This window comes from Miniopterus schreibersii (genome assembly GCF_964146895.1).
Source record: "Miniopterus schreibersii genome assembly, chromosome: 17".
Classification (NCBI taxonomy): domain Eukaryota; kingdom Metazoa; phylum Chordata; class Mammalia; order Chiroptera; family Miniopteridae; genus Miniopterus; species Miniopterus schreibersii.
Genome location: NC_138117.1, coordinates 10,009,637 through 10,037,186, shown reverse-complemented (window position 1 = coordinate 10,037,186; position 27,550 = coordinate 10,009,637). Strand labels below are relative to the sequence as shown.

General features: G+C 33.4%; 1 protein-coding gene across 1 annotated transcript; it reads right to left on the bottom strand.

The window, feature by feature from the left end:
• Positions 1–1,972: 1,972 nt before the first annotated feature.
• On the bottom strand, positions 1,973–26,026 carry EMC2 (ER membrane protein complex subunit 2). The gene is made up of 11 exons (XM_081117009.1): positions 25,309–26,026; positions 22,341–22,454; positions 21,792–21,856; positions 19,712–19,797; positions 17,114–17,171; positions 13,073–13,158; positions 12,861–12,920; positions 7,708–7,789; positions 6,941–7,051; positions 5,497–5,601; positions 1,973–2,363 (listed from the first exon to the last, which is right to left on the bottom strand). The coding sequence occupies exons 1-11, from the start codon at positions 25,346–25,348 to the stop codon at positions 2,277–2,279; spliced, it is 894 nt and encodes a 297-aa protein (XP_080973135.1). The 5' UTR covers positions 25,349–26,026; the 3' UTR covers positions 1,973–2,276.
• Between the last annotated feature and the right edge of the window lie 1,524 nt (positions 26,027–27,550).

Here is a 27,550-nt window from a genome sequence, read left to right as displayed (position 1 = left end):
CCTCTTTGAAATGTAGCTTTTCTTCTCATATTTGCTGTTTCATGGCTGTAAGGTGGCTGTTGTACCTCCAGGCACAGTGTTGGCCAGAAAGAGGAGAAAAAGACAAAAAGCTTCATCTCACAAAGCTTTGACTTTTCAATGTGAAAGGAAGACCCTTCCCAAAATTCCTCTGTTCGTTTCACTAACCCCAACTAAGTCATAAGCCTAGTTTTGATATCTGGGCTGTCCAATACGGTGGCCCTGAGTCACATTCAGCTATTTAAATTTAAATGAAGTTAAATTAAAAATTCAATTTCTCAGTTGCACTGACCATATTTCAAGAGCTCAATAGCCACACAGAGCTAATGGTTATCATACTAGACAACATAAATGCAGGCCTGGCATATTACAGACCATAAAAAATGAAGCCATTTCTAATTTAAATCAATCATGATGTATCTCCTGGGGTTGGGGTAAGGTCCTCATCTCCTTGAGGAGCAGGGAATCTCTGCTCCTATCTCAACAATAAAGGATACTATTTACTAGGAAGAAGTGGAGGTAAGAGACACCAGTCTGCCACAATGGGATTACCAGTATTTAAATTACTACATATTAACAATGTACTGAAGAAAAAATTCTTGGCAAGAAGGTATTAAAATTTAAAAAGCAATAAAGTGAAACTCAGGCTAACAGTTACGAGGAACTAAATTACTTATTACACAAATATAATTGCTAAAGTAAACACTATTCTAGTGACTGAGGGTAAAAGGTTAGAGAGAAGGTAATGTAGTAGTATGTGGGCAGTATTTCCTCTGTAGCAAACAATTGTTTTTCTTCTGTATTTTCCTTATTGTTGAAAGTATTACAGATGTCCCTGTTTTTTCCCCCATTGACCCCTTCTACCCCACCTCCACCCACCCCCACCCCAGGCCTTCACAAGCAAACAAATGGCTGTGTTGAATGTAGTTACTAAATTCATGCAAAAAGAGTACATCTTGTTTTAACAGATTAGCTGAGAAGAGTTATCGTCATATGACGAGTTTTTTCACATTTGCTCATGATTCGTGGCAGAATAAATGACAAGGGTGGTGATGTGAAAAGAATCAGACCAGGCAGGAGAACAGAATTATTTGAGAAGCTAAAATGCTGATGTTGGCAAGTCTCCTTCCTAAAGACGCAGGTTGTCAACTCCTCCATGACCCCCATGTGCCCAAATCCAGTAATAACAAGTGAGCAGGCGTTTCTGTGTAACACTGATATAAATAAGATTATGTGTATATATAATATATATTATATGTAACTAATATACAAATTACAAACCACTACTAACAATAAATATTTGTCTTGAAAGAACAATCGCCTATTCTAAAAATGTATTTATGTCTGAATGAAGTGTTTAACTCTCAAAGTTTAATGGTTGATTAGTATGAAAAAAAAGAAGACATTTCAATTATTACTAAGGTGATAATGAGATATGAGGATTGTAAAAATTTTTCTTTTAAAATAGTTTAGATTTTTTATTTTTCCCTAAAGTAAAAATAAGTTACTGAAAACCCTTAAATTCCTATTCTCTAGATCTCTGAATATTCTTTTACGTAATTTACAGTTAAAGGTTCAATAAATATAACTTTCATAAAGGTTAAATTTGAGTTCTATAGCATATATGAACCGTAAAGCATTTTATAGGTAAAAATCTAATTATGTTCTATGGCAATACATTTTACAGAGAGATATTGCTGAATTTTGGAAAATGAGATATTTTAGCACGATTCAGCAGAACAACATTATAGTACATAAAACAAGAGCCTACTAAAACACTGAACAAAATCCAATCTGACACTAAAAGAATCAAAATAATTTTCTAGTATTTTGCTGTCAGTTATATATGCTATATTTTTCCTATCACAAATAAAAAGGGGTTAACTAGAAATCTGAGTTCTAAAACAGTATATTCACTATTAAAGTATAATAAAAAGACTATAATTTTCATATGCAAGTTTAATAAATCATCATGGTTTATTTAGCAAGGTTATTTCTACATCAGCTTATGGTTTAAAAGCAGTGTGGTATTAAGAGAATGATGTATAATTAATAAGACTCTTCTTAAATCCTTCTTCCATGGGCTTTCCCAACCTTTCTGCTTAGCAAGGCATTTTGGGTTTATATAAACAAATTCTTTATAAATGCCTTAACAGAAAATTAGTATATAAATAGCACTAGGCATTTAGTAAATAAGTCACAAGCCAATGAGTTCAATTGTGCAGTTGTGAAATGAACGTGAAAGAGTTTTTGAAACCTTAAGACTGGGTAATCTGCAGTGTTTCCAACATGTCTTCGACTGCCTTAAGAGAGTATTTGGTTTCCTTCTTACTTCGACCTGCAAACTAATTTTAAAACAATGCAATTAGGTTCAATTTCAGTGGCAGGTTTAAAATCACAACATTACCTTCTTATAGCTAATGAGAGTTAACATTATCTATTTTATCACCAGCATATAATCAAATGTTTTCAAACAAAGGTAAAATATAAATATACTTTCTATTAAACATTTTAAAGTACAAGATATCTCTAAAATTATTTCAAATTGGTTGTAATTCTTTAAATTTTTCCAGATTTATTAGCTGACTAGGTAATATCATGCTTCTGCATCAAAGACCTGTCAAATAAAACTTTGTTACATATTACACAATGATGTAAACATGTTTTAAAGTATGCATTTCTAGTTTAAATTGGATTTTACAATGAAAACAAAATATAATACATTAAATACTATCTTTGTATATTTAAACCAAATTCATGGTATATTAAATTCAATATAGTACACAAAATCAGCAGGGGAACTACTGTTGAACAGTCCATGCTGATTTCAAAATTAGTTTTCTAACTAGACTTACAATTCCCATCATTTATCAGTTTGATTTAACACTACAGATTTACCAGGAAAGTAAGTGTTCTTTATGAGTGTAGGTGTATTATATCTATAATACCTATTTTCCCCATGGTTAAAGTACTAACATTTACTATTAATAACACATAGTACTTTCAATTAACAACTAAGCACTCAATACATTTTCATGTGACTGATCTTTCCCTCAAATACCAATGCTGTCTTAAGTACTTAGTACTTGATTTATAATGTGTTCCTTCTCTTTTGTAATTAACTTAATTTGGCAAACTTCTCATGACCTGTTGAGAAAGATTAAGTGATCAAGCACAGGTACCATCATAGAAGCAACAGGTTTCAGGAATTGTTAACCTGCCACTGACCTCTCTGGGTGCAGCTTAACATTATGATTCCCCTACTTCCTAAACCATTAGCTTCTGTGGCTGAATCTTGATTTGACAGGGTAAGTAAAGGGGATTTCTAGAGGAAATGCCAGGAAAAGGGAAGAGCTCATAAAAATCAAGATCCCTTTTACCTTTCTTAAGACATTATTAATTTAAGGAATTCAAATGTTAAAATATTTAAGTCACAATTACAAAATATCATAATAGCAACACCCCATTTAAAACTTTGCCATTTCATAATTGCCTTTGGTGACTCAAGGATGTGGGGTGTGCTTATTGTTCCTATTATCCAGTTGATAAATTCACTTTCACAAGGACTTACCAAGAACAGAAAGCCTTTTCTTTTACCACTGCCTATCCCAAAACAGGAATGGTCCTAATCAGATACTTAAAGGTCTAATTCTAAGAAAAATCTTTGATGGGTGGGGGAGGGGTGCAAAACTAGGATACCATATAGTAACACTTACATAGCAAAATTAAATTCCTGTAGAGCTGAAGTCATAAGAAGTATTTTAAAATACATTTTTCTTGGTTTGTACTTAAACATAATAAAATAGTAAATATAAATTTGTGGTTTTTAAAAATAAAAAAATCACCTAAGTTTGTGTATCAACAATACTAACAATCAGTGCTATTTAGAATAAACTAAACCTATTTGTGTCAGAACAAATAAAAAGAAAGTTGGAAATATAAATCAATCACTTCAAATTTTGCCTGACATGCAATTATTTTGTCTATCCCAGAATTATATGGCAATTTAACTGATTAAGCCGGAATCCTATTTTTCCCTCAAATCATGATTTAATTTTCTATTTCCCAAAAGGATAGTAACAGAATCACCTCCACAATCATAAATAACATATGGATCACTAGCCCAGATGAATTTAGCAGTATACCAAAGAAGCATTTATCTGGAAAATTATTGTGTGTAGGTTCACATTAAAGTTTTTCATGAGCATTAATCAAACTTGCCTGCCTCTACTGAACATGCTAAACCAATTACCTAATTGAAAAGCCAGTAGTAGCCATATTCTGTTTCATTATTAAGTGAAAACAAAGAAAGAAAAGCAGTTCTTAAAACCTCATTTTCTCTAATTTATAAATGCCTAGAAAAACATTACAATAAGGAATATTTTTCTTTATACTTGTTTATATGCCTAGACATGAGTTATGAAGTTCTCAATTAGATCCCAGAGATTTACTTACTAAAATGTCAATCTCTGAAAGTTATAATTTGCCACATTAATTGCAAATTCTGCACTTTTGTTTTCACACAGTTAGATTTTGCTTAAGTAAACTCTTCTTTTACAATTCCCTGTTGGATCTTAAAGAAAACTCACTGGAAAGAACATAAATAAAAAAACATGATTATAGAATTAAAAGGTTAATAATTTATCCATTGTAATAACTGGGATAAATTGGACTAAAATTTACCTTTATAAAATTTGTAGACAACCACATTGGTGTACAAAGTAACAGGACAAATAAAATGGAACGCTGGCTAGATGAATCTCAGAAACATTACACTGAGTGAAAGAAGCCAGGCACAAGAGAGTGTATAACCTATGATCTCATGTATATAAAGTTCGAGTACAGGCAAAACTAATTTATTGTGATAAAAATCAAATCAGTGCTTGTCTGCAGTGTGGAGTGGAGTTGACTACAAAGTGGCAGAAGGGAACTTTCTGGAATGATGATGCTGTATATCTGAAATGGGCTGGTGGTGAGAGGGAAGTATATACTTGTCAAAACTCAACTGTACACCTAAAATGTGTGCATGTTATCTTATGTAAATTATACCTCAATAAAGTGGATAAAAAGGCAAAATTAAAAAAAGCAGAAGGGACTATAAAGTTATACAATAGTGTAATAAACTGCCAAATGACCACCTATTTCTCTTCCCATTGAGAGGTAAAATACTGCATCCCTGATCTAGGTTGACCATGTGATTTTCTTTGCTCAAGGGAATATTTGCAACATGTGACAACTCTAGAAGCTTGAAAAGGCCTTGCACATCAGAGTTTGCCTGCTTGCTGCTCTTGGAACCCTGAGACCACCATACGAATAGGTAGGTCCAGGTTAGCCTGACAAATGAGACACACAAGGCCCAAAGATATAAAAGTCCAGTGATAGACATCTGGCTTTGTACTTTGCAGACACAAAAACAACAACAAAGAAATACAATACATTAACTGACCTATATCATAATATAAAATTATTAATACTAACCTGATAAGCTCTGTTTATTTGACTAGCTGCCCAACTAGCATACTTCATGTTGTCCTTTTTTGTTTTTGCACTTGCTTTTGGATTAGAAGCAATATGACTTGCTGACTAAAAACAAAAAAGAAACATCAAAAACAAAATGACTTTTTTCTAGTAAGATAATAAAAACATGTAAGGTCACAGTTGCAATGGGATGATAACAGTTTTTAAAAATTGTACCAAAACAACTTATTTTTAAAATAAAAATAAAGTTGAATAAAATTATAGTGTTTAAAAATGACAATATAGGTCAGCAGGCGGGGCTAAGTAGTTGAGCATCGACCTATGATCCAGGAGATCTTGGTTCGATTCCTGGTCAGGGCACATGCCAGGGTTTCAAGATCAATGCCCAGCAGGTGTGCAGGAGGCAGGGGGCATGCAAGAGGCAGTTGATCAACGATTTTTTCTTATCATTGATGTTTCTCTTTGTCCCTCTCCCTTCCTCTCTCTGAAATCAATAAAAACTATGCTACATTAGCAGACAGACATATAGACTTATAAATAAATAAAAAACCAATATATTTTAAAATACTGAATAATCCAAATGGAAAGAGAAAGGATACCTTAAACAATATCTAAAATTATTTTATTAGTTGTCTACCACAGCTCTTAAAGGTAAAATTCCATTTCTTTTCTGAAAAGTATTTCATTTGTTTCTTCCTGCCTCCATCTCTGCAATCAATTCTTTTCACTGAGCCCCAATAAGACATTCATCCAAAGTCCATGAAAAGACTAAGATAAATTAAAATTTCAAAGAACTGGCCTATTAAAGAAAAGATTATTTTTCCAGACATTTCTGATTGTAGAAAGGGGCTCATTTTATTATATATTTTAAAGCTCAGCAAATTCTTCCTACCCCAAAGCTCTTGTTAATTTACTTTTCTAGGCTTGTCATTTGGCATACATAAACAATAGCAATATTTAATTACACACTTCCCACAACTTCCAAAGTGGTTTTCTATACCATAAAAAGTGTTTTAATTTGACATCAGAGATTTTATTTCTAATATGTCTTTTATTGCCATCATTTAAAAATATCTCATACAACTTTAATTTAAGGTTAAGAAATATAACAATGCTGAGCATAAAACCCAAGAATGTCAAAACAATTAAGAAATATATAGTGTGGATTTTTACCGGTTACTATTTAATTTTATAAGGGAATATTTCATTTCTGATACATAAAAAACATTTTACAATGAAATGTCAAATAGACAGGATGTATTAACATTCAAAAATAAAAATGCCTCATAACCTATTACTCATAATTAACTAGAAGAAAAAATTCATATGCTTATCCAAAAAACAAGAGGGGGAAAAAACAAGAGAGAAGTGATTGAATAGGATAGTTAATGGAGTTTAAACGACAGATTTGGTAAAATAACATTAAACATGCACCTTAACTCACCATGTAAAGTCCAAACAAAGCTCTCATATTTCTGTTGTTCAGTTTCAATGCCTGTGCAAAATACTTTCTTGAAAGTTCAAGGTTTTCAAGTCCACCTTGGGTATATTTAACCTGTTAAAAATTGCAGAGTGCTGAAACCTGTTTATTTTACTACTCTGAAATATAGCATGTTTCATCATACCATAGGCATTAGTAACTGAAACAGATATTCTGTAAACAAATGCAAGATGTTTAAAAGATTTCATCTTAAAGTTGTTGAAGCTAATCTAAATTTTAAAGCATAGCCTCCCCCAAAAAACTATTAACAGTCCTTAATAATGATGTCCTTCTAACCTTTTAGCATTGAACTATACTGCTATCTTTAATAGTAAGCAAAGTAAGATAAATACTTGCTACTTCCCAAAATACTGACCTTGATATGAATTTTCTAGACTATAAATTTAAAACTCATAATCACTATAAATGTCTTAGAAGCCATTAAATGGTGACAACTGTGGCATAATCAATTCATAATTAGAAAAGAAAATATATACAAATAAAAAATACAAACGATTTCACTGTTTTAAATAGTGCTTTTAACTGAGAAGTCACTATTTCAATTACAGTATTAAAAATTTAAAACTTTTAATCCCACAAGGCAATTTTTATCAGATGTTTTAAATATTTATATACTTGCATAACATTAAGGACATAATCTTAGTTCCATTATAACACCCAAACCAACAAAAATAAAATCACATTCAATTGTTGTTTTTGAAAACACTTACTTCAGCATACTGCTGACAGTATAAGTGGTTGTGTGGATTAGTCATCATAAGCTCCTCTAAACAAAAGGCTGCTTTAGCATAGCTGAAAAATATCAAGGAGAAATTAATTTTAAAAGTCACAAATTTTATCACAGTTATGCCTTAAAATAATTTTAAAACAATTTTAGTGATGTTAGGCATTTTGTTTCCTAAATAATTTAAATAGCTTTATTAATAAAGGGCTTATTATCCTGAATTCATAAATATGAATATTTAATTTTTTAATGAAATGAATAAACAGAGGCTTGAATCCTAAAGCAGTGCATGAGCAACCGATACATGCTACATTTTTTAAAACTAAGTCACTACTACGATATCCAAACATTATTAACAACATAAGCTTCAAAACCTGGAATCAAGTTACAGATAAAATAACTTCTAGAATTCCACAAATCATTTAATAAAATAATCAAATAGCTAAAGTGTAAGGTGGAAATAAACATTTCATTAAATACCCTATTTACTAGGAATCCTTTACAGACATAAATTTACCAACATATCCTGTTACAAAGACTTTTCATTACTTAAGTTTACTGTCAAATACAAAATCATAATAAAGCTATAAATTTCTAAACCCATGAAAAATAGATTGAGTAAGTGGCTTTGATATATACTCTGCTAGTATTTAATCATGTGTGGAGAAACAAAAATCTTGCTGAAAACCTAAGGAGAGAACTGCGGCAAAAGGCTCTGGAAAAATCATTTTACACCAAGTGACTACAATTCACCTTAATGTATTTTATGTTTCAAGTCATGTGAATATCCTCACTATTTACAGGAAATCCTAAAGAACACAGGTGTCCTAAGATTTATTCCCAGTGAGGTGATGAGAGTGCTCATCAGAAAAAGGCTACCTACAGTTATTTTTGGCATCTGTCACTGATAACCTATCTTTACACTAATGTCTGACATACTTACTTTTCAAAATACACGTTGCAGTTTTACACATGTGACTAATAAGAGACAACTTTTAAAAAAGTTATGTTTTATTTTAGAGAGAGGGGAAGGAAAAGAGAGAAACATCGACTGGTTGCCTCCCGTATGCGCCCTGACCAGGGATAGAACCCCCAACATAGGTGTGTGCCCTGACCAGGGATCAAACCCACAACTTTTCAGTGCAGAGGACAACGTTCCAACCAACTGAGCCACACTGGCCAGGGCAAGAGCTAACTTTTATCACATCCTCATTATATATTATTTTCTAGGTGTTACATGTATTAACTTACCTAATCCTACCCAAACCCTAGGAAGTAGGAAATTAATATCACCATTCTGCAGTTAAGAACACTGAGGCACAGAGATTAAACTGAAACCCAGGATGTGCCACTCGGGACAGTCTACACTCTTAACCACTACACTTACTGCCTATAAGCACTGCACGCCACAATGAAAAATTTGGTGGTAATAGTAGTGATGAAGATGTCAATGGTAACATAAAAACAGGTGCACCAATAAAATCCAAAGGGTCTGAGGAACCAAAAAGCCCTGCAGATTACCCACAAATCACAGTATTATAGATTTATGAAGGTTGTTATATACAGATTCTCATCAAAGATCATACAGCTCTTTAGCTCTTTCATTTTTATATCCAAAACCTGGTTCTTGACATATGATAGGTATATAATGAATAACTGGATAAATGAGTGAACAAATGACTGAATTAATGTCTAGAACAGAAGTATTGATATTTATTTATCTACCTGATATTTATTATTCTCTAAAACAAGGGTAAAGTAGTCTCTAAACACCTAACTTCATCAAAAGACAGTTCCCTTCTAAATATTTCTCTTACTAAATAAAATTTTTAAAGTTCTTCTGTTCCTCGCAAAAGTGTATGTATAAGATACATATCTGTCCCTAGACTGCCTTACCAACATTATAATCTTTCCTTATAATATTTTAATAATTCCATTTGTTATTAAATTTTACAGTAAGGCTGGACCTACAAAAAGGAACCATGATCACTATCATAATTAACTTACAATACTATCTGGTGCTTATTGATATAACATCTAGTTTTAACTACAACTCAAGTAAAAAACTTAAGTGTCTTTGTTTAAAATATGTATTTCTGTTTATAATATATATTGGTAGTGCTAACATAAATTCTAACTAACAGTTTTATATTTAAAACAAGTAAAGTATCTCAATATGGTCAACTGCTATAACACATACCACTTGAATAACTAAATACACACTAGAACTTATAAATCAGAAGCAAACTTAAAGGTAACTTAAAGATACAAAAAAATACATGGCAGAATTCTATATCCCAATTTCTCTCTATAAATACACTGAATAGGTTTATACAAACATTCTACTGTGGAAATTTAAAGGAAAAAATTCTAGATCTAGACTAGCAATGCCGCCTGTAACGTATTATATTTAAAATAGCTTATAAACTATTCATATGGAGAAAATGTCAAAATGTGAAATGTATCAAGCAATTCCTAAATTGCTACCTTTTTGCCACTGTGTCCATAAAACTGTGCTAAACTGACATCACACAATAAATAATTTACCACTTCCACACACACACAAAAAATTCTACCTACTATAATGACTTGCCCACAAAAGTAAAATATTAAGTGAACAGATTCTGATTTTCATTTCAAAAAACCTGAAGATACTTATTTCCACGTGCTCTACATCTGAATATTTCTTCTAAGTGCTCAACTGAAAAAAATAAATGGTTATATTATGAACGAATAGCTTTAAGACCAAAAAAAGTTTTGTGATACTAGATAAAAGGGAAAGCTTAACACAGTTAACATTTCCTCTGAAAAGAAATTTTTCAGGTGCTTTTCTGTCTTTGTATTTTTCAATTTCTTGGGATTTTTCAGTTCATTTCTCTTACGTGTACATTCAACTCTATCTCAATAAACTCCATTTATAGAGATTCAAAACAAAGCAAAACTAACTCTGGCCATTATAAGGTGAAGCAAATAATAAATTTAATGATAGGTTAAAAATAAAGTATAACTGATTTGAGAACTAAATATAGAAATATTAGAAACATGCAAAACAGAGGTGGTATATTTATATAATTCTTAGAGGACAGAAAACATGAAAGCAATAAACATGGATACATCTAACCATCTAAAAATAAAACATGTCTATAAGTTAAAAAAAAAAAAAACAGTAAGAAAAAGACATAACTAACAAGGGTATATTTCTGAAAGAATAAATGTTCCAGTCACTTATACAAGGAGCTCTTAATTTTTTTAAGGAGTAACCAATTTTCACCTATCAAAACTTGCAAAGGTTAAAAAGAATGATAGCACTCAGTATTGTTAAAAGGTTGCTAATAATAGCTGGTTTGAGAGTAAACTAGGAACAATTTATCAAACTCTCTGAAACCGTGTACAGCATTTAATCAAGTATTTATACTTTTAAGAATTTAGCCCAAGGAAACAAATCAGTACAGCATTACAGTGGAAATGAACACCAACCTTTATATTCCCTTAGAAAATTAGTTAAGAAAACCAGATTAATAAGATGGAATAATATAGAGCCATTGAAATCACACTGTGGAATGTTCACTGTGATAAAAAAATTTTGACTAAATATAACTAAGTGGAAAGCATTAGGATACAAAAGATAACTCTATTTTAGATTTCTGTTTGTTTCAAGAGATACTAAAAAAATAAAACAAACTGTAGTTAACTTAGGATGATACAACTACACAAGATTTTTGTCTTCGTCTTTACTCTTTATTGGGTTCTCCAAATTTTCTGCATTAGGTATTCCTTTATTGAAAAAAATAATTTTCCTGATGATATGAAATATGTTTAAATGCTTTTAATCACAGATCTTCAAAAGGCACAAAACATTTTAGATGACTGTCATCTGTTTTACAGACAAAATAAAATTTAGGTTTTTTTTACTGTATTCTGAAAATTCAGTTCATGTTATTTAAATTATATACTGTATGCTTTATAAGTATTGACTTAAAAACTATAAAAATGAAATTATTTCCATTTAAACCAAATATACTACCACTCTCACATACTTAAGAGAATCCTAAATATGTTTACATACACGAACATTCAAGCATACACACATCTATACTGAACATGATTTAGGAAATAATTTCGTAAAGGGAAAACAAAGAGAATCTGATAGTTAAAATATGGTAGAGAACTGAACACTGCTTCCCAGAATGTAGTACACATTCATTAAATGACAGCTATAATTTTAATTTTAGCTCCCACTTATGTAAGAATTATAGTTAACTACCTTAATTCTCCATTTCACGTTACATATACAGCCCTGAGTAAAGGCAAGAGACAAGTGTCTTCATTCTATTTTATTTCCTGTCAGCTATTGTAGTATGAGGATGAGATTAACCATGCACCCATAGTAAGAATATGTGCATGAGAATCTGATTCTATTCTCTCTATAAGAAGGAAAGAAACAATGTGATATACTTCAGATTCAGGAGAACTAAGGGGAAAGAAAGTCCTGCCTGTAGTTGGAGGTTAGCGTTAATGCTGTGTTATTAGAAAACTTGCACTAAGACTGGGCTAATCCTCTCACACTGGGATTTCCTCCTGTCACTGCAGCAATAAAAAAGCTAACAAAAACATTAAATATCCAATAAGCCAGTTCCTACAGCATTCAACATTCTTGATTATTCTTGGTTTTTTACCCAGGCAACAGAATGCTTCTACTTTGGAAAAGTTGATTCTCATAGTACTAAGGCTAATAAATGCATACAATTGACAGAATTTTTAAACAGCAGGGAGTATAATACTCTTTGTATTATAAGAACAATTTAAACTTTAAAAATTCACAATTGTGATTCACTAAAAATAACCTTAGCTCAGCAAATGTAGGCCTTTCTAATTCCAAAGAATGCCTTATGGGAAACACTAATTTCCCAAACAAAAATAATTTAGGAAAACACAAATGACCTAGTTAAAGCAATTCACATATTATAAGCAGCAAATCGTTTATCTGTTTTTCTCCCATTTAACTATTTATTTTATTCATTTAAAACGATATGATTCATACCTTCTCACCAATCCTTTAGAAACCACTAGGCCTTCTGAACTTACATTGTGATGAAAATTGCACTCCTAACAAAATTTTATGTGTACTTAACAACTTACTCATGCTCATTGATATAAAGTTCTGCAAGTTCATGCCAGGCTTCTTGGTCTCCAACAAATCTGGTAAGGGACAAGAAAAAAAAAAAGTAAGTGTGTAGCTATTTGGTAAACAAACAGCATGTAGGCAAAAAGGAAAATCAAATGCAAATTCCATTTTAATTAAAAAAGATTTATCAGAATAACAAAACACAATCCTCTTGTAGGACACTCACTGTTCCAGATATTCATTCAGTTCCCGAATGGCCTCCACATTTTTGCCCTGGGCTTTTCGAATGGCAATCTTACGCTTTCTTGCAGCCTATGGGTTGACATTAATAAAGGATTAGGCGCTCATGATTCCCTGGGTTTTTGTAAAGAAGGTAATTTGACTGTGCAAATTATTATCTCAATGCCAGTGAAACTCCATTGTACAACTACTGCTTAGTGGGGGTTCATAAACATACTCCATGACATCCCACCGGGGAATTCAAACATTCCTCTAACAATCACATATGCTTTACTTTTGATGTACACAATGTATGCATCATTTCATTCAAATAAATAACCATCCAGATTCTGATAATTACAAGCCAGCAGGGAATCCTAATCTTTATCCAGCCTAAAATCCTTTACTCTGTCTCATTCATAAGATCTGTATCTTAAGAGACAGAGGGATAGTGGAGATTAGGAAAAAAATCTCACCATGGCCACCTGAATGTCATTATACAAATATGGCTTCTGATTACTTTTTCACAATTTTAAGAGACCAATCTACTTATGAGTCTTTCAAATGAATAATATAGATCCTGAAAGACATATTTTAAAATAGACAAAACATTTAAACTTGCATTTTAAAGTTTTAAAACGATAAATACAAAATAAATGACATTTATTTATGCATTCATCAAATATGTACTGAACATCTACTATTTAATATGTACTATGCTAGACAATGAAAATACAAAAAAAAGATACATGAATAAAAAACAACAATAATAGAGATTTATAGGAAGTCGTGGCGACATGGAGTAGACCCTAACATGGACTGTAGCAGAGTGGAAGAGGTAGAAGGTCAGGAAGCAAAGAGGTCCCAGATGTAACACCTGAACTGAAATAAAAAAGGCAAGCAGACATTAAGCAAATGAGGAAATTGTGTGGAAGACACTGCGTAATAGGAAGAATACTGGAGCAAAGGCAGAAGAGACAGCAACTTTGTGTGTAATCAAGACTGTACATTTGAGGCTGCAGTGAACAGTCAGGACTGGAGGGCACTATATGAATTATTAAATTTACAACCCCTCCATCTCTATTTATTTTATTCAATGCAGAAGGCTAAACAAAACACACTAGGTCAAGGTTAATTTTATTAATTATAATTATTATTTTTTTATATAATACACACTCCACAAAATGCAGACAATGGAATAAAATGAATGGATCTTCTTTAGACTAATGGAGCTACCTGTCATGGGATGAGAAAGGTGGGGGGTTTTGCTCTGAAGAAGTGAGAGTCTAAAAACCAGAGAGAATCAAGAGACTTTCTAATGAGACCAAGAACAGTATAATAATAGCAATAACAATTTCAGTCACCAAAAAATGACCTACTTGTTAAAAGTGCGTATCCTCAAATGTTCGGCTCATGCCGAAGGCCTAACACAATGCCTGCCACACAGTAGGTACTCAAATATATTTGAAATAATTTCACTACGTAAAACAATGAAAACACCAAAATATATGTAAAATTTGGAAAGTCTGAAAAATTTATAGAAAAGTAGAAGTAAAGTTCTAAAAGTAACTCAGTCCTAAAGCCTTTAGGGAAAATATTAGACTTCAAATGAAAGCTTTTATTCGAAGTCCTTCTGAATACAGGTGAGGAATAAATTAACAGATAATTAAGAAACCAATTCCTTTTGGACATATAATACCTAATTTCACCAATCCAACATCATTTGAAACATATTTGTCTATTCTTTTCATTTTTCATGACACTACTTCTTCCACAGGCAATATGGTAGAGCATAGTCCTGATTTGGGGGAAAAAGAGAAACTAAATCCCAATTATTGTCACTTAGCTTTCTAACCAAGGGCAAAATATTTAATTTCCACAAACCTCAGTAACACCACCACCTCCAAGTATCAACTAACACAATAAAGCAACTCACACAATAGTTAGAATATAACACAATAGTCAGAATATAAGAATAGTCAGGTATTAAATGAATGCTATCTTCCTTCTTTTTACCTTTGCTTTGTGCTCAACATTTGCGTTTTAAGGGATTTAGTTACTACCACTTCATATACAGTCTATGAGGGGAACCATTTGGATTTCTTTTTTGGCCTGTCTTAAAGCCATAAAATGTAGAAAGTGCTATAAAGACAAAACAGTATGTAATTACATATTATTTTAGATCTTGAAAAAGTGAAATATAATTTATTAAAAATATCAACTTAAACTGACACAAAAGTAAAAAGTTTGACTCCTAATCTCAAGAAAATAAATTACAAGCTATTAATTTTTAACTTAATGAGAAAAATATATGAAACTCAAATTTTTTTCAGAAACCTGACTTCATTTTTTCAATATACAGGGTATGGCAAAAGTAGGCTTACAGTTGTGAGTACATGAAACAGGGTTTATTCCTGTATTATTATTAACTATTGTATTATTTATTATTATAACTGTAAACCTACTTTTGCCCCATCCTGTATGGTTGGGTAAAAAAATAAATACCTTTGAAACTATGCTTAAGTCTTATATTTAAAATAAGTACATTACACAATCTTCAGGAAAGAAACAACAGTGCTTTTATATATTAAGATTAGAAAACTTCAAAACTTTCCCATTTTAACTCCCTTTTTAAATCAGGAATATCTAGACAAAACTAATAAAAGCTGTTTCTTATTTTTGTCTTTTTTAGTAACAGATAGGCTTGTAGCTCTGCCAAAACTTTTCCCTGAATTTTCTATATTCTTAGAATCTTCACAAATAATGAATCCTTGCCATTCAAATTATCTACCAAAAAATAAAACCTAGGAAGTTTCCCTGTGGTGGAATAATATTAAAAACACATATATAAAACATTTCAAAATATATACTTATGCCAAATTACCACATTGTGTAACTTAAACTTGTATAATGGTACTGGTCAATTATAGCTAAATAAAACAGGAAAAAAACTCGATCTTTTAAGCAATATACAGAAGTATTATTATAGAGTATCAAAAGGGGCAAGCAGAGATGAGAGATTTATGACCAATGAATGCCTGGTTTAATGCTATCTAGAAATCACACACTTCAATATTAAATCATTTCTCAACTTAGCATAAATAATTTATTTTAAATGAATCAAGTTACTCATGTTCAATTATTAAACATTTCTGCATCTTATAATCCACAATCATATATTATATTACCTTTTTTAAATGCGCTTTAGTGAAATACTGCCAAATAAGGTAGCACCATGTTTTTGTATTACATGTTAATATAAGAATTTCTCCTTTTATAAAAGGACAATACAAACTCAAACTGGTTTTTGTTTAAAAAATTCTAAAAATATTTTTCTTTTAGCAGGCATATGTTGCATAGACATAACATAAAACATTAAAAATGCATAATACGTTATCTAAAGTCTGTCTTTTACTTTTCATTTAATAAAAGGTAAAAATGAGGGAAGCCATTATACCAAAAGTAAACTAAAATGTTCTCAACAATAAAAACAGTTTTTTCACCAGGGTATTTTTAAAACAAATAATATTATATATTTGGAAAAAATATTTTGTCCAATAAGCTGATATAAAATTTGTTCAAAATCAGGATAAATCAAAGATATTTATATATTTTTTCTCTAAACATATTTATATATGATATAGTCATTCTTACTCAGGTAGAAAAAAGAAAATCCAAAACAAAACACCTTCATTAACTCCATATACTAATTACTGAGATGACTACCTTCATTTCTCATTAAGACAGCTAAAATATAACTATACAAACACAAGCAAGTTAAAAATACTGAGCTCTTCTGCTGGGCTTTTACTCAAGCACATAAAATTCCTTCTTCACAAATTTCAACTAGTTTCTTTCTAATAAGATATCTCACATAAGTCAAATTTTACTGAAGAGTTTTAAGTCTACTTTTTAAAAACAGCTCATCATGAAATATTTACAGATGATAAAATATGGTTCCATTTGTATTTTTCCATTATTTCAAAAATGAATTAATTCTGCCTTTTGTAATACACTATATGATCTTTAGGACCATCAGTTAACTTACAGTGTTAGTTGGATCTTCATGTAGAATTCGATCATATAGCTGTATTGCATCATCATATCTATTTAAAAAGAAGAAAAAACATCAAGAATCATGACCTTAAAATTTAGTGACAAATAGTAAATACAGAAAAAGACTAAACTGGCAGCGCTTTACATGCATTTACAATTACTATCCAAGTTACTTTCAATATTCCTATAAAAGTTTGCTAGGGTGTCATTATTTTTAAAGGAAAAAAAGTAATGTATAAAGTACTTATAGAAGAAGTTACTTGAAAAACATACTGATTTAACCTGGCCTAAATACAAAGGTAAAAACTAGCAACACAAAGAAACACCTTTGCGGTCCTAGTTATACCTAGAATTACAACCAATAAAACATAAGAAAAGTTTAATTTTAACAAATACATTCACAAGGAAATGATCTATGTATTAATTCTCCTTTAAAGAATATTTATAATAGCTTTTCTTAGTTGAGCTGGTTCAGTTCATTAAGCACCTATTAAGTATCCATACGTAATACTCTTTGCTGGGTTACAATCTCATAAAGAGACAGTTAACAAATTTATTAAACAAAAAAATAATAAAATATGACACCATATAACTATGAAGCCAAAATTAGCATTATGTGATAAAGATCCTAAGTAAGGATACATTAGAAATCACATAAAGAACTTTACTTAACTATATACTCTTACATATGATAATCTTGATTGGGATGCAAAGAAATAGCTAAGTGATTCTGAAATTCCTTCATAACCCCCAACTCCCTTCCTATCAATTACTCCACTTCTGAATATAGATCTTTAAAGAACACAAAAAACAACGTTTAAAAACTTTTACAGCAGTGTTTCTAAACTTAGAAATAACATATATACAGTCTTGGGATCTCTTCCCTATAGGATATTTTTAATTTTATATTTTTCTCTTAATATCTTCTTAAAGATATCTCTTAATGATAGAAATGAAGACTCTATATCATCATGTAACCCATCTATTAACTATACACTGGCTCAAAAATTTTAGTACTCAAGCCGGTGTTTGTGATTTTATGATCATGCCAATAGGCAAGAATACTTTAACTGTAGCGGGCTATTGAAAAAAATCAAAGTATACTTAATTTATAAATGTGTTCATATATTGTGAAGGGCAAGCCATATCCCTGTACTCTAAAGTCAATCAGACTCAGCAGTAGTTAAAATAAAGAAAATTGGTTTGGACATCAAATACGTGGTAATATAATAGGTATGCTAGTCTCATAAGAATCTATAACTAAATGAGGAAACAGAAAATAAAATCATTAAATAATAATGAAAAAAACAGTGAAGTATACAAAAAAGGGCAAAATAAGCTGATCCTAAAATTCATGTGTAACCTCAAAGGATTCAAAATAATCTTGAGGGGAAAAAAGCTAAGGAACTCACACGCCCAGTTTCAGAACTTAATACAAAGCCACAACATCAATACAGTGTAGAATCAATATGGCGCAACATAGGTAAGGCCGGAAATCAACCCTCCCATTTATACTTAACTGATTTTCACCAAGGGTGCCAAGACAAATAAGGAAAGCATAGTCTTTTCAGCAAATAATGCTGTGACAGCTGGATATTCATATGCAGAAAAATAAAGATAGACACCTACTTCACACCATAAAAAATATTAAATCAAAATGGGTTAAAGACCTAAATGTAAAAACTAAAATCATAAAACTCTTAGAAGAAAAGATGGGTATAATCTTTGTGACCTTGGATTAGACAATGGTTTCTAGATATGACACCAAAAGTAAAAGAAAGAAAAAGAAAATAAACTGGACTTCATAAAATATAAAAAAAAATTGCAATCAAAGGATACTGTTAAGCCAGGGATTTTCAACTGGAGTGCCACGGCCTGCAAGAATTTTTAAAACATGCAACACTTGACTATTTAGTCAGGATCACTGACTTCTTCTCCCTTAGATTATCAAATTGAAAAATGACAACAGCCGATATATAACAATAGGCATCTGCATGAAAGAATCAAAATTATACCTTTTCTTGGTCAGATGGGCAAAAACATGTATTTTTTGGTGTGCTGCAAAATTTTAACCATTAGTTTACATGTGCCATGAGATGAAAAAGGTTGAAAAACGCTGCATTAAGCAAATGAAAAGAATGTCAGAATATTTTTGCAAATCATATATCTGATGACATTGGATGTAGACTACTTATAAAGAACTCTTACTGGGAGTAAAGGCCAGGATTTATGCTGAGAAGCACTCTGACATTACTCTGAATCTGAAGGGCAAGAGATCTTGCACAATCAACTGCTGCCATAAGTATAGGAGAACATAAAGGTAGCCCCTTTCCACCATTTAAAAATGAGATCATGCCCGGCCGGGCGTGGCTCAGTGGTTGAGCATTGACCTGGGATCCAGGCGATCAGGGTTCGATTCCCAGTCAGGGCACATGCCCGGGTTGCGGGCTCGATCAATGACTCTCTCATCATTGATGTTTCTATCTCTCTCTCTCCCTCTCCTTTCCTCTCTCTGAAATCAATAAAGATATATTTTTAAAAAATAATAATAATAAAAAAAATGAGATCAGTGTTTACAAGACTCGGTTACCTTTCCATGGCTTCAAATCTCATGCCAGTTAGTCGCTTGACTCTGTGACTGCCAGGGAACTGTCTTCTCAACTCCTGAAGACAAAACTAAAAAAATAATTGGTAAACAAGACTTAAAAAGTAGTAGTAATTACATTACATATACCAAATGGGCTACAAAGAATGCCCATCGTAAGTCTTTAATGTATCTTCTTAAATAATTTCAAATTAGTGTGATCTAATGACATGAAGTGAAATTAATCTAATGAGTAACAGGGTGAAAAGAGAACTCTGAAATTACAGTGAGAGAAACAATAAGTTCTCAGACACTAATCATAAGAGTAACTGGGAAAATGAACAGATCATGTGTCCACTAATAACTCCAAGTACTTCCACCACATTACTCCTTCTCAAAAATGATTTACATACTGTGTCAGGTCCCACTTAAATGCCTACAACAGTTTCCTAGTATTTCCTTCCTAATTATGCATAAGGATTCTTTAGATAAAAATTAAGTTCTTTGGCAGTACTCTCAAGTCCCTAGCAACTACTACTAACATTTTGCTTAATTTTTCCTTGTTGAAATCATATATTAATCTTGTCAGTACACACATCCTGATCTGGGGTCATAAAATACAGACACCTTATCTATGAAGTACCAATCTCCTTTAGGCAGATATCCATAATGCACCCAACACCTCAACTAAATAAATAAATCAAATATTTACTGAGCACCTGGTATGTTCTCAGCAATATATGAGGAACTTCATTATAAAAGTCTTAGTCATGCTAGAAATGATAAAGATTACAAAAATGGTCCATTCTAGTGTCCAAAGCATAAGTGACAAAAAATGCCTTTAACTAGTAAAGAAATTATTAACCAGTAATAAAATTAGTTTTAATATGATCTGGAGGTATAGCTTCAAAGTGTGTGGCTGAAAATTTGGCATGATAAGAAAAAATATTCAAGTTAGTCAAAACTGAAAATGATGCTCAATTATTTCTTTAACATCATGCAAAAGTCATACTACTAGGTCAATCAAGCTAACTGGGTAGAAAATCTGAAATGTTAAAAAATAAATACTGTGTTACAAGAAAAGCTATCTAATTTGAATTCCTGCTTTGTTTATCAATATTATTATCTAATTTGATCTCCTACTTTATCAAATGGCATTTGGCTAATGTGAAAAAAAAAATTTCAAAATTTCCCCCAAGATAAAAGCTGCTACCTCTGTGAATATTCAAAAGACTATGTGTCATAGGTTCTAAAGGGAATCCAAAAAGGTTTTGTAGAATATTTTTTACCACTGGCAGCTCCACTGGAATTATGTGCATAGCCAAGCTAATGTAATTTAATTACCTTGAAAAGGATAATGCTAATTCAGACACACATATGTTCTCCTGGTATTTCTATTTTCTATTTCTGTGTAATATTTTTTGGCTTAAATGAGAAAGGAGTATGAAGTAGTACTTAAGAACTCAAAATTATAGAAACAAAAGAACAGAAACCTGTTTCCTGATCTATAAAATGAATATGGTAATATTAAACACAAATCAAGGAATAATGTGAAAATTAAATAAAGTGTGATGTAAAGCATTTGGCACAGTACCTAGCAGATGAGTGTAAAATAGAGCTATTATCATTCTTCTATTTTAAAAGCAGTGCTAGAATTTAAGTCATGCTCTGTACGTGTTAGGATTTTCCAATAATTTGAGATATACATTTATAATATTGTAAAACAGTACTTAACAACATACTATGAAAGATATTCAACAACCCAAAAGATAAATTTGTTTTAAACTATCTGCTTATTATAAACTCTACAGCATAGTATAATTCATCCTGTAAGCAGATAACCTTCACCAACTAATTTAATCTCTTCAGTAAAGCTGGAATATGAAATATCTACTTCTCAGGATTGTTAAAAAGATTTAAGAACATACTGTGTTCAAAGTACCTAATTAGGACTACCTACTCTAAGAGTAGCATTGAAAACCAGCTATAGAAAACATTGCATACAAGCCATATACTAAGTCTTAACTGCTTATATATAATCCATGAAGCATATTAAATATAAAATAAAATTAGTTTAAATACCTACCAATGCCAAGTCATCCCGACCATAGTCTAGGGCCGCAATCATCACTTGTTCATATATGATCCAAACTAGATACATATAGAGAGAGAAAAACTAAATTTACTATAAAAATCTCCCAACAGAAACTATATAATGAATTCTTCCTGTTTGGTATTTTAGAGAATAGTACTTATAACTGAAAATTGATTTATTGTATTATATCAGCAATTAAGAAAGCATCCTTAAATGCTTTTAGCAATATCAAATATTTTAATATCTTATCAAGTAAAAAAAACCTCCAATTATCTAATACCTTTACTATTCTAAAGGATTTTTTATGAAATACATTTTCACCAGACCAGGACTGCAGCCCTGTGAGCTTTAAAACAAAAACACCTATTTGATAGCTTTACTACTAACAGCAATTAAAAAGCCTTCTCAAAGTATCATTAGTCTTCCTGAGAAGTTTTTAAAAAGTGAAAAATCACGGATACATTGATGGCTTTTTTTAAAAAACTAAGAACAGTAAATGGACATTTGCTGAGCATAAATATAATAAATTTAAAAACTTACTATCATCTCCAAGCTTAGAAGCATATTCATTAATTAATTCCTCTCCAACTTCCACAATTTGCTCACTATTTCTTGCGTTTTCATCTCTCCATTTTCTCATTTTATCTCGCATTTCTGAAAACAAAAAATTTGTTATTATACATACACACATATATACCTATATATTCGATCAATGTAAAAAAATTGCCAAAATTAAAGTCAACTTTTTTGGTAAAGAAAATAAACTCACACTAATACAAAAGTCCATGTATCTCAAAGTTCAAAAAACAAAATACCACTTTAACAAGAAAAACATCCTTTGGAAGACCACAAATGCATTATAATCGATATTACAATCTTTAAAAGTAATGAATGGCATGAGTTCACTACAAAGGTCCTCTATCCCTTTAAGCAATTATGTATCTTAACATTTCTGAGATTACAGAAAATGTTCAGAATTTGATAAAGCTGAGGATTATTTTCTCAGAAAAATGCATAAAATTATACATAAAAATCTCAAAAATTCAAGGTGCTCCTGAAGTTGATCCACTGACTGAAGAATATAAAATTTTCATAATCAGGGTATCAGATTAACCTTCTAAGAAGCAGTACTTTTTGAACTAACCATTTCCACGACTTTAATTCATATGATTCAATGGAATTCCTAAGGGCACAGGTTCAACTGACAGCCCTCCTAAAAATATATAGACAAAAAGCTATCCCTAAGATTCCTCCCATCACCCTTTTACATTTTAAAAAATCTGTTACCACTAAGTCTCTAAAAGAAAAAAGTCTCCTAAAATAGAACTGTGGAAAGGTATAAACCCTACTTCACAAATAAGCAAACTATATCCTATAGTTGAGTTGCCTAAGTCTAAGATACTAAAGAAATTATTCCAACACTAGAAAAATTACTTATAGTCTTTTTTGTAACAAATTGTTAATGTTTATTATTAACCCATTAACAATTCATTTAGTCAACAAATAATTACTGAGATCCTCTCATACATCAGGCACTGAAACAAGAGGCCTGGTCCCTCCCTTCATTCTAGGAGACAGAAAATTTTAAAACAACACAACTGGGTAAGCGCTTCAAGAGTATGAAAACACAGTTAAAGGTTTTGTTGCTTGTTTTTGTTCTTTTTCTTTCCCTTTTTAAAATTTTGGTGGCGGGATGGGGAACGGCTGTGGAGTAGTCAAGGAAAGCTCTCTGAAATACATGACCTTTGAGGGGAATTTTATAATGGGGACAAGAATGGGACAATGAGGGAAGAACACTCCTAGGGGAAGGAACAGCATGTGTCCAGCCCTAATACAAGAGGAGCATGGCACATTTAGGGAATTCAACAAAAGCCAGCACTGCCAGCTCAGACAGAGAGAGAATAGCTTACGACAAAGCTAGAGACATACGTAGAAGCCAGACCATCTTTCCTAGACAGTACTTAGCTTAAAAGCACTTTAACATGTTTTCTTTTGTTCCTCAACAAACTCGTGAAGTAGCTATTACTTATTATTTTAGAATGCCCACAGGGTAGTCCAAGTTACTTAGTTAAACCACCCTGTCTGATGGTACACACCTACTCATTCCTTAAGATTATATACATGATACTATCATCTAAGAAATCTATATTGAATATACCTTCAAAACAGCACTTTCTAAAAATAAAAAGCATGATATATTTGAAACATTTTTAAAAAACATTAAAAAGAACAGCCACATAACTGCCATGCAGCTTAAGAAATACATCCTGTCAAGCCTTTTAAAACTACATATTGACAGGTTTGTCTTCTCCATTAGACTGTGAACTCCATGAAGGTAGGGACTGTGTGTTACTTAATTTCATATATCCGAAATCTAGCACTAAGCGCTTAATGCTTTTAATATAATGGAATTCTCCAAATACGGGTAGAAACACTGAGGTTCACAGTGCACTAGAGGCCACAATACCAATAATAAATCATTGAATTCAGTTCAAGTGTAGAGGCATTTTACCTTTTCCCATTCGTGTTTGCAACTTCGTAATACTGGAGAGACTTAATCACCATGAGTCAATATAACTTTCAATACACATGTTATGGGGCCATTGTTTAACCATTGGAAGAAGGCGTTCCTTGAAAAAAATAATCTGTTTAAGTCTATTGTTAAATGCTGGGGATATAAATTTCAATTGCAGGTATTTCATGCGTCAGAGAAACTCAAGGCTCTTCTCTCGAGCATGTCTCGCGCTCACGTTTTTGAGAAGGGAAAAATCTGTTACAGAATTGGTCCAAAGCCTGACTTCCTCCAGACTTAAAGAACACTGCACCTTATTAACCTAGGATGGGGGCAGAAGCCCATCACACCTGAGCACATGCCCACGATAACCAGTTCTTTTTCCCTTCAGAAACGGGATCCCTGGTAGGGAGTAAGAAGGAAGTTGTGTTGTGCGTGTAAATGCGTTTTGCGCGGAACAAGGGGTAATTAAAAGGGGAAGGTATCAGGACCTCAGCTTCGAAGAGGGAACGAAACGTAAAGTAGCATGCAGACGAGTAAGATTTGTTCCTGGGTCTTCTACACACCTTTTCTGCACCAAGTTGTAACCCTTACTACACAGCACTAAATAGAAATGCCTTACAGGTCCTGCCTTTCTTGGCTGCAAAGTAGCGTGAGCAGGAACCAATCCCGCCTCCTCCGCGCCGCCCAGCAGCGCCAGGTCCCTCCCGCCTCCTACGGGAAGCGGCCCTGGGCCCTGAGCCCTGGACTTGGGGCGCAGGTAGGTCGGTCTATCGATGACACCAGCGGTGGGGATCACCATAGCCACCGGTCAGTGGCCTGGCCAAGGAACAGGTCAGCCTCCGCCTCCACCTCGGCCTCCACCTCGGCCCCCGTTCAGGGAGAGCTCCAGTGCGGAAAAGACAGCTGAGGAGCCGGTTCTCCGAGGGCAGTAGGTGTCCCGCACCCGTTCCCAGAGCTGTCGGCTTTTCCGCGCCCGCGCCCGCCTGCTGTTACCTTCCCAAGTGACATCGTAAAGCTCTGAGACCTTCGCCATCTTCTCAGAACCCACACACAGGCAGCTGGGTGAGGGGCGGGGAGACGCGGGGAGACGCGATCACGTGACCTGCGGCCAGCCGGTGCGCGACTTACGAAGCCGTTTCTCATTGGTTGAGAAAACGGAGGAGGCGGGATCCGCCGCGCACGTGCCCGCGGCTTGGCGGAGGGGCTGTCGGGCAAGGGGGCGTGGCGAGGGGCGTGGCGAGCGGGGCGGCGCGCGGCGCGGGGACGCCGAGGACGCCCAGGCGGCGGGTCCCCGGCGCAGCCTGGCGGTGCTGAGGTGCGTGCGCTCCCGTCGCGTTTTCAGTGCTGGGTTTTCAGCGCGCGCTCCCGGTTGTTCATTTTTCTCCTCGCAGGTGTAGTCACTCTTCCCGCACCCTGGGGAGGTCCTTGTTCCCGTGGCCTGCCGCAGCGCCACGTCCTGCGCGAACCCCTCGTTCGTCCCCAACGCTCCGCCTCCCTCGACGGCAGTCGCTCCCCGTTTCCTGCTGAATCCCCCGAACTGTCAACACTCTGAGGGACCAAGCGGGCTTCAGCCCTGGCGCATTATGTCCCTGGGCCGAGGGCTTCTTTATGCCACAGGAAATGCCCTCGTGCCAACCCGTCCCCTTCGTTCAGGCCCCTCGAGGATCAGGCTGCCCGCCAGCTTCTAGGTTTGAAACTTCGCCAGAGCAGCCGACACGTAAGTGCTTATAAATCAGGAAGGTGAAGAACTGCGTCAATTACGAGACCGCCCCAAACCCTGCACTTTGCTCCTCTTAACCTCATGAGGGGAAAAGCACCATTCAGGGAAAACTTGTCACCGGTGGTACTCAGGTGGGGAAGGTGGTCGTTTGCATATGGTAACATTTCAAATAATCTAATAAAACCTGGCTTCCTCAGGCACACTCAGGAAAACAAAAAAAACCTGCTGTGTCAGGGACAGTGTTCTTCTTTATAGCTTCCCTAAATTTTTATAATGCAATTATAACGGAAATATCTTCTATAGATAAAACCATAACCCTGAAAGCATAAACATCATACTTTCTATAAATCTACCTTTACAAGACGTTCTCTTGTAAGTTTTGCCTTCACCGTCTCACTCCTTTGAAAAAGAGCTTTCAGTTGAGGAATGTTAAAAATATATATAATCCGGTTTCTCTGATTGAACACTGCCCAGTATGGTGGCAAATATCAAGGGAATACCCAAGCAGCTCGATATTAGACGATGCTGTTTCAGACACCGTTGGAAGCACAAGGAAAGGGGCTCATGACCATGTATGCTTTCTTTTTAATGTGAAGCTTTCTCAGCCCCGCACCCCTAGGTTGATCCTGTTTGAATAGTTAGAATGATAATACATCAGAATGAACTAGGGTCAGAAAGGAATAACTTTGAATAAGCCCACCTTTTCTTTGAGATGAGATAAACTTGATTATTTATCAAGCCAGATTGACCCACAAAACACTTGATTGCTTCTCTTTTATGGGCCAGGATTTACTTAATCTATATTTTCAGACCTGATGAAAGACTAAAACAGCTTCTTAAACTTAATAAACCTGTGGCATTTATAAAATGGACATTATATTTCATAGGCCATCATAGCCGATTTTGCAGTAGTCAACATGCTTATCAAATCATTTATTTAGAACCTACTACTTGTTTTGTTCTGTCTTAATCATAGTGAATTAAAGAGTCCCACATTATGTAGCACAGTCTATGACCTCTGTTTACTTTGACACTTACCCATCCAAGTACACTGGTCTCACTACAACTCATAAAATTTACCATAGCTTTTAAATCATGTTAATGTTTCTAATTAGTGAATCATAACCATATCCCTTTGTATTTAAGGGAAAATATTACTTACTTTATCTTCATTTCATGTCAATAGATTTTCACTGTAACACATTCACATTTGGAAGGAAGTTTTCCTTAGAGTTTTCTTTACCAAAAGCCAGATTAAGATGGAATTGTTTTAGGAACCTTTTGAACATTGTTTTTTATTACATTTTTAAAGCATTATGTAACTTAGTATGTAACCAAAACACAAGAGCCTATGCCCCCTTTGCTGAAGACAACCATAGCATTTAAGCACTTCCAGTTTTTCCAAGTTTGCCGTCATTTGCAATATATATGTTTTTAAAATGTGCCAGCCATTTATTTCATATCCAATTATATTATTTTAGAAAGCAAAGGAGAGCCTCTGGGAAACATTTACAG